At 56.2% G+C, this 8,027-nt stretch overlaps 1 protein-coding gene across 1 annotated transcript in view; it reads left to right on the forward strand.

Annotated features, from left to right (window-relative positions):
- Positions 1 to 2,989: 2,989 nt before the first annotated feature.
- LOC142280720 (3 beta-hydroxysteroid dehydrogenase/Delta 5-->4-isomerase-like) overlaps positions 2,990 to 8,027 on the forward strand; it is a 35,681-nt gene continuing 30,643 nt past the window's right edge. The window contains exon 1 of the mRNA XM_075332775.1: positions 2,990 to 3,329. Within this exon, the coding sequence (XP_075188890.1) occupies positions 3,170 to 3,329 (160 nt within the window). The 5' untranslated portion in view covers positions 2,990 to 3,169. The remainder of the gene's footprint in view (positions 3,330 to 8,027) is intronic.

Here is an 8,027-nt window from a genome sequence, read left to right on the forward strand (position 1 = left end):
TTGCTCAGCCTCTCTCCTTCCAGCCTCCCTCAGCATCAGCCTCCCCCTCCCAGCCTTCCCCAAGATCAGCCTCTCTGCTCCCAGCCTCCTCCAGCACGCCGTGCTCCTCTGCCGACACTCACCCACACCCGATCGCATCCACTCACCCACACAACCGATCGCATCCACTCACCCACACAACCGATCGCATCCACTCACACACACACAGACACTGACGATATTGCACATACGCGCTGATACTCACAACATCCGGGGATATCACATGCTTCTGGCCATGTGATCCTCCCGCAGGTCCTGGAAGCTCACAGCACAATATCGCCGCCGAGAAGCAAGCGATATCCCAGGATGTTGTGAGTATGTGGATGCGATGTGATGTGTGAGGTATATGTGAGTGTGATCTGATTTGTGTGTGTGTATGTGTGTGTGTGTGTGCTGTTATGTTATGTATGTTCCGCAGCTGCAGGACCTTGATGTGTGGATGCGATGTGATGTGTGTGTGAGGTGTGTGTGAGAGTGAGTGTGAGCCGGTGTACACTGGTAACTATGATACACATCGGGTAAGGGACCTTAGTTACCCGATGTGTATAATGGTTACCAGCTTTCACGGGCTCCGTTAAGATCCCAGCATCGCAAGGTTATGTCTGGCGCTGCCGGGATCCTGACGGAGCCGGTGTAGAAGCAAGCGATATCCCAGCATGTTGTGATGTGTGAGGTGTGTGTGAGAGTGAGTGTGATCTGATGTGTGTGTGTGTACTCACCTGGGAATCGGAGCCCCGTGTCAGTTGGGCGGCCAGAGCGAGCGTGCATTGCGTGAGGGGGGCGGGGCCTGCAGAGAGGCGGGGCGAGAGGCCAATCCGTGTGGGGGGGCGGGGCCATGGCGAGCCCAGCGGCCAATCAGCTTTGTGTCACCGTAAGGACACAATTTCGGAGCATGACAGACAGACAGACAGATAGACAGACAGACAGACAGAATAAGGCAATTATATATATAGATATATATATATATAATGCATATAACGTTTAAGTAAAACTGCCTCCTGTTATGGGAAGAACCAAAATATACGTGAATTGTAAATATGTTATTATATTTGTAAATGTTTACCCTTTTGTCTTTTTGTAGTTACAAAATAAACCGATGGTGGTCGGACGGTCTGTGTTTAACCAAGGGGGAGTGTGACGCCCTGGCCGGGCCAGGTAGTCACAAACAGGCCTTTGCACTACACCTTTCCACACAAGGTAACAGCAGCTGACCTTAAAACCCTAGTCACCCCCCCTCAGGGCTAGACAGACACACCAGTGGGCGTGACCAGAAGGTTAGAAGACACCCACCCAGGGGTTCAGACAGCTTGGGGCGGGAAAGTAAACAGTTTAGTCTGAGGTTCAAGTTGGAGAGGAGTGTGGGCTGGATCTGTGTGCAGCTCCAGCAAAGGCGAATACCCCAAATTGAATGGCGCCAGGGTAGGAGCCCTGGTGCCACTGGCTAGGAGGCAGACGGTGGTCTCTGTCTGCAGGAGTCGGGAAGACGGCTCGGTGGAACCGAGGTGGACCGGGACAGGGTTATAGCCTGCCAATACCGACCCGGAAACCAGAGCACACAGGAGGGTACTCGGACCCTGAAGCCAGGTCCAGAAGCTACTGGGACTGGTTAATTAACCGATTGAGGCCAGGACTAGAGGTCCTGTCCCACCCAAAGTCCCTAATAGAAGACAACAGCCCACCGATTCGGGATAGAAAGTCACCACCATGACTCAGAGATCCCACGGGCCAGCGTCTGCGGGCACGGCTCCTTAGGCCACATCCAGCCGGGAGCGGACTCTTGAAGTTTCAGGCACAGGCAGTCCACCATTCTAAAAAGGTGCAGGAGAAAGACAGAGACCACCAGCCGGGTGGGGGACCAGAACGCAGCCGGCTGCGGGCACTGACCACCATCACCTTGGTTTACCAGAGACTCGTGTGTTTCCTTCATAATGAGTACACCAGTACCCTGCGGTCGCCCATCTCCTGCACCACCAAACCCCAACGGGTCCCGGGGCCACCATCCCTGCCCACGGAGGGGTTAACAACTTGCTGCACAACATCTCCCCCGGGTGCCCCGTAACTGCAGCGGTGGTGTCCAATATCACCACATACTGTGGGTGGCGTCACGAACTCTAATACGGCTCAGCCCATACATATACGTCCAATCCCCCACCTTTTCATTCGGAGTGTCCGGGGACCCTCGAGCCACCACTCCCTGAAGGCCCGAACCCGAGCAACGGCGGCTGCTGGCCACTGGGGCGGCACAGAACCTCTGGGAGGAAGTCCATATAGTGGGAGCTCCGGGAGGGGGTCCATATAGTGGGAGCTCTGGGAAGAAGTCCATATAGTGGGAGCTCTGGGAGGAGGTCCATATAGTAGGAGCTCTGGGAGGAGGTCCATATAGTAGGAGCTCTGGGAGGAGGTCCATATAGTAGGAGCTTTGGGAGGAGGTCCATATAGTGGAAGCTCTGGGAGGAGGTCCATATAGTGGGAGCTCTGGGAGGAGGTCCATATAGTGGGAGCCCTGGGAGGGGGAGGAGGTCCATATAGTAGGAGCTTTGGGATGAGGTCCATATAGTGGGAGTTCTGGGAGGAGGTCCATATAGTGGGAGCTCTGGGAGGAGGTCCATATAGTGGGAGCTCTGGGAGGGGGAGGAGGTCTATATAGTAGGAGCTTTGGGAGGAGGTCCATATAGTAGGAGCTTTGGGAGGAGGTCCATATAGTAGGAGCTCTGGGAGGAGGTCCATATAGTAGGAGCTTTAGGAGGAGGTCCATATAGTAGGAGCTCTGGAAGGAGGTCCTTATAGTAGGAGCTCTGGGAGGAGGTCCATATAGTGGGAGCTCTGGGAGGAGGTCCATATAGTGGGAGCTCTGGGAGGAGGTCCATATAGTGGGAGCTCTGGGAGGGGGAGGAGGTCCATATAGTGGGAGCTCTGGGAGGGGGAGGAGGTCCATATAGTAGGAGCTTTGGGAGGAGGTCCATATAGTAGGAGCTTTGGGATGAGGTCCATATAGTGGGAACTCTGGGAGGGGGAGGGGGTCCCACAGTCAAGGCTCCTGTGTGCAGGCAGCTGTGACCTTCAGGGGGCCAGCATATAGCTGTGCAGCTTCTCTCTCCCGTCCTGACTCCTGACAACCCTACACATCACGATGAGCGCGGCTCTGGCGGGGGTCTCCGTCCTGGTGACGGGGGGCAGCGGATTTGTCGGGCACCGGATCGTCCAGATGTTATTGGAGGAAGAAGACGATCTGGGGGAACTTCGGATCATGGACAAGACGCTGAGCGCCCCCCTCCTGCACATCTGCGAGCGTGAGTCTATAGAGGGGCTTATTACAGGGGGTCCTCACCTGCGAGCGTGAGTCTATAGAGGGGCTTATTACAGGGGGGTCCTCACCTGCGAGCGTGAGTCTATAGAGTGGCTTATTACAGGGGGTCCACACCTGCGAGCGTGAGTCTATAGAGGGGCTTATTACAGGGGGGTCCACACCTGCGAGCGTGAGTCGATAGAGTGGCTTATTACAGAGGGTCCTCACCTGCGAGTGTGAGTCTATAGAGGGGCTTATTACAGGGGGTCCACACCTGCGAGCGTGAGTCTATAGAGGGGCTTATTACAGGGGGGTCCTCACCTGCGAGCGTGAGTCTATAGAGGGGCTTATTACAGGGGGTCCACACCTGCGAGCGTGAGTCTATAGAGGGGCTTATTACAGGGGGTCCACACCTGCGAGCGTGAGTCCATAGAGGGGCTTATTACAAAGGGGGTCCACACCTGCGAGCGTGAGTCTATAGAGGGGCTTATTACAGGGGGTCCACACCTGCGAGCGTGAGTCCATAGAGGGGCTTATTACAAAGGGGGTCCTGACCTGCGAGCGTGAGTCCATAGAGGGGCTTATTACAGGGGGGTCCACACCTGCGAGCGTGAGTCTATAGAGGGGCTTATTACAGGGGGGTCCACACCTGCGAGCGTGAGTCTATAGAGGGGCTTATTACAGGGGGGTCCACACCTGCGAGCGTGAGTCGATAGAGTGGCTTATTACAGAGGGTCCTCACCTGCGAGTGTGAGTCTATAGAGGGGCTTATTACAGGGGGTCCACACCTGCGAGCGTGAGTCTATAGAGGGGCTTATTACAGGGGGGTTCACACCTGCGAGCGTGAGTCTATAGAGGGGCTTATTACAGGGGGTCCACACCTGCGAGCGTGAGTCTATAGAGGGGCTTATTACAGGGGGTCCACACCTGCGAGCGTGAGTCCATAGAGAGGCTTATTACAGGGGGTCCACACCTTCGAGCGTGAGTCTATAGAGGGGCTTATTACAGGGGGTCCACACCTGCGAGCGTGAGTCCATAGAGGGGCTTATTACAAAGGGGGTCCACACCTGCGAGCGTGAGTCTATAGAGGGGCTTATTACAGGGGGGTCCCCACCTGCGAGCGTGAGTCTATAGAGGGGCTTATTACAGGGGGGTCCTCACCTGCGAGCGTGAGTCTATAGAGGGGCTTATTACAGGGGGGTCCTCACCTGCGAGCGTGAGTCTATAGAGGGGCTTATTACAGGGGGGTCCTCACCTGCGAGCGTGAGTCTATAGAGGGGCTTATTACAGGGGGTCCACACCTGCGAGCGTGTGTCTATAGAGGGGCTTATTACAGGGGGTCCACACCTGCGAGCGTGAGTCTATAGAGGGGCTTATTACAGGGGGGTCCTCACCTGCGAGCGTGAGTCTATAGAGGGGCTTATTACAGGGGGTCCACACCTGCGAGCGTGAGTCTATAGAGGGGCTTATTACAGGGGGGTCCTCACCTGCGACCGTGAGTCTATAGAGGGGCTTATTACAGGGGGTCCACACCTGCGAGCGTGAGTCTATAGAGGGGCTTATTACAGGGGGGTCCACACCTGCGAGCGTGAGTCTATAGAGGGGCTTATTACAGGGGGGTCCACACCTGCGAGCGTGAGTCTATAGAGGGGCTTATTACAGGGGGTCCTCACCTGCGAGCGTGAGTCCATAGAGGGGCTTATTACAGGGGGGTCCTCTCCTGCGAGCGTGAGTCTATAGAGGGGCTTATTACAGGGGGTCCACACCTGCGAGCGTGAGTCTATAAAGGGGCTTATTACAGGGGGTCCACACCTGCGAGCGTGAGTCTATAGAGGGGCTTATTACAGGGGGTCCTCACCTGCGAGCGTGAGTCCATAGAGGGGCTTATTACAGGGGGTCCACACCTGTGAGCGTGAGTCTATAGAGGGGCATATTACAGGGGGTCCACACCTGCGAGCGTGAGTCCATAGAGGGGCTTATTACAGGGGGTCCACACCTGTGAGCGTGAGTCTATAGAGGGGCATATTACAGGGGGGTCCTCACCTGCGAGCGTGAGTCCATAGAGGGGCTTATTACAGGGGGGTCCTCACCTGCGAGCGTGAGTCCATAGAGGGGCTTATTACAGGGGGTCCACACCTGCGAGCGTGAGTCTTTAGAGGGGCTTATTACAGGGGGGTCCTCTCCTGCGAGCGTGAGTCTATAGAGGGGCTTATTACAGGGGGGTCCACACCTGCGAGCGTGAGTCTATAGAGGGGCTTATTACAGGGGGTCCACACCTGCGAGCGTGAGTCTATAGAGGGGCTTATTACAGGGGGTCCTCACCTGCGAGCGTGAGTCCATAGAGGGGCTTATTACAGGGGGTCCTCACCTGCGAGCGTGAGTCTATAAAGGGGCTTATTACAGGGGGTCCTCACCTGCGAGCGTGAGTCCATAGAGGGGCTTATTACAAGGGGTCCACACCTACAAGCGTGAGTCTATAGAGGGGCATATTACAGGGGGTCCACACCTGCGAGCGTGAGTCCATAGAGGGGCTTATTACAGGGGGTCCACACCTGCGAGCGTGAGTCTATAGAGGGGCTTATTACAGGGGGGTCCTCACCTGCGAGCGTGAGTCTATAGAGGGGCTTATTACAGGGGGGTCCTCACCTGCGAGCGTGAGTCTATAGAGGGGCTTATTACAGGGGGGGTCCTCACCTGCGAGCGTGAGTCTATAGAGGGGCTTATTACAGGGGGGTCCACACCTGCGAGCGTGAGTCCATAGAGGGGCTTATTACAGGGGGGGTTCACACCTGCGAGCGTGAGTCTATAGAGGGGCATATTACAGGGGGTCCACACCTGCGAGCGTGAGTCCATAGAGGGGCTTATTACAAGGGGGGTCCTCACCTGCGAGCGTGAGTCTATAGAGGGGCTTATTACAGGGGGTCCACACCTGCGAGCGTGAGTCCATAGAGGGGCTTATTACAGGGGGGTCCACACCTGCGAGTGTGAGTCTATAGAGGGGCTTATTACAGGGGGGTCCACACCTGCGAGCGTGAGTCTATAGAGGGGCTTATTACAGGGGGTCCACACCTGCGAGCGTGAGTTTATAGAGGGGCTTATTACAGGGGGGGTTCACACCTGCGAGCGTGAGTCTATAGAGGGGCATATTACAGGGGGTCCACACCTGCGAGCGTGAGTCCATAGAGGGGCTTATTACAAGGGGGGTCCTCACCTGCGAGCGTGAGTCTATAGAGGGGCTTATTACAGGGGGTCCACACCTGCGAGCGTGAGTCCATAGAGGGGCTTATTACAGGGGGTCCACACCTGCGAGCGTGAGTCTATAGAGGGGCTTATTACAGGGGGTCCACACCTGCGAGTGTGAGTCTATAGAGGGGCTTATTACAGGGGGGTCCACACCTGCGAGCGTGAGTCTATAGAGGGGCTTATTACAGGGGGTCCACACCTGCGAGCGTGAGTTTATAGAGGGGCTTATTACAGGGGGCTTCACACCTGCGAGCGTGAGTCTATAGAGGGGCTTATTACAGGGGGTCCTCACCTGCGAGCGTGAGTCTATAGAGGCTCTTATTACAGGGGGGTCCTCACCTGCAAGCGTGAGTCTATAGAGGGGCGTATTACAGGGGGGTACTCACCTGCGAGCGTGAGTCTATAGAGGGGCTTATTACAGGGGGTCCACACCTGCGAGCGTGAGTCTATAGAGGGGCTTATTACAGGGGGTCCACACCTGCGAGCGTGAGTCTATAGAGGGGCTTATTACAGGGGGTCCTCACCTGCGAGCGTGAGTCCATAGAGGGGCTTATTACAGGGGGTCCACACCTGCGAGCGTGAGTCTATAGAGGGGCTTATTACAGGGGGTCCTCACCTGCGAGCGTGAGTCCATAGAGGGGCTTATTACAGGGGGGTCCTCTCCTGCGAGCGTGAGCCTATAGAGGGGCTTATTACAGGGGGTCCTCACCTGCGAGCGTGAGTCTATAGAGGGGCTTATTACAGGGGGTCTACACCTGCGAGCGTGAGTCTATAGAGGGGCTTATTACAGGGGGTCCTCACCTGCGAGCGTGAGTCCATAGAGGGGCTTATTACAGGGGGTCCACACCTGCGAGCGTGAGTCTATAGAGGGGATTATTACAGGGGGGTCCTCACCTGCGAGCGTGAGTCTATAGAGGGGCTTATTACAGGGGGGTCCTCACCTGCGAGCGTGAGTCCATAGAGGGGCTTATTACAGGGGGTCCACACCTGCGAGCGTGAGTCTATAGAGGGGCTTATTACAGGGGGTCCACACCTGCGAGCGTGAGTCTATAGAGGGGCTTATTACAGGGGGGTCCTCACCTGCGAGCGTGAGTCTATAGAGGGGCTTATTACAGGGGGTCCACACCTGCGAGCGTGAATCTATAGAGGGGCTTATTACAGGGGGGTCCTGACCTGCGAGCGTGAGTCTATAGAGGGGCTTATTACAGGGGGGTCCACACCTGCGAGCGTGAGTCTTTAGAGGGGCTTATTACAGGGGGGTCCACACCTGCGAGCGTGAGTCTATAGAGGGGCTTATTACAGGGGGGTCCACACCTGCGAGCGTGAGTCTATAGAGGGGCTTATTACAGGGGGTCCACACCTGCGAGCGTGAGTCTATAGAGGGGCTTATTACAGGGGGTCCTCACCTGCGAGCGTGAGTCCATAAAGGGGCTTATTACAGGGGGGTCCACACCTGCGA

Source organism: Anomaloglossus baeobatrachus, chromosome 2 (assembly GCF_048569485.1).
Source record: "Anomaloglossus baeobatrachus isolate aAnoBae1 chromosome 2, aAnoBae1.hap1, whole genome shotgun sequence".
NCBI classification, from domain to species: Eukaryota; Metazoa; Chordata; class Amphibia; order Anura; family Aromobatidae; genus Anomaloglossus; species Anomaloglossus baeobatrachus.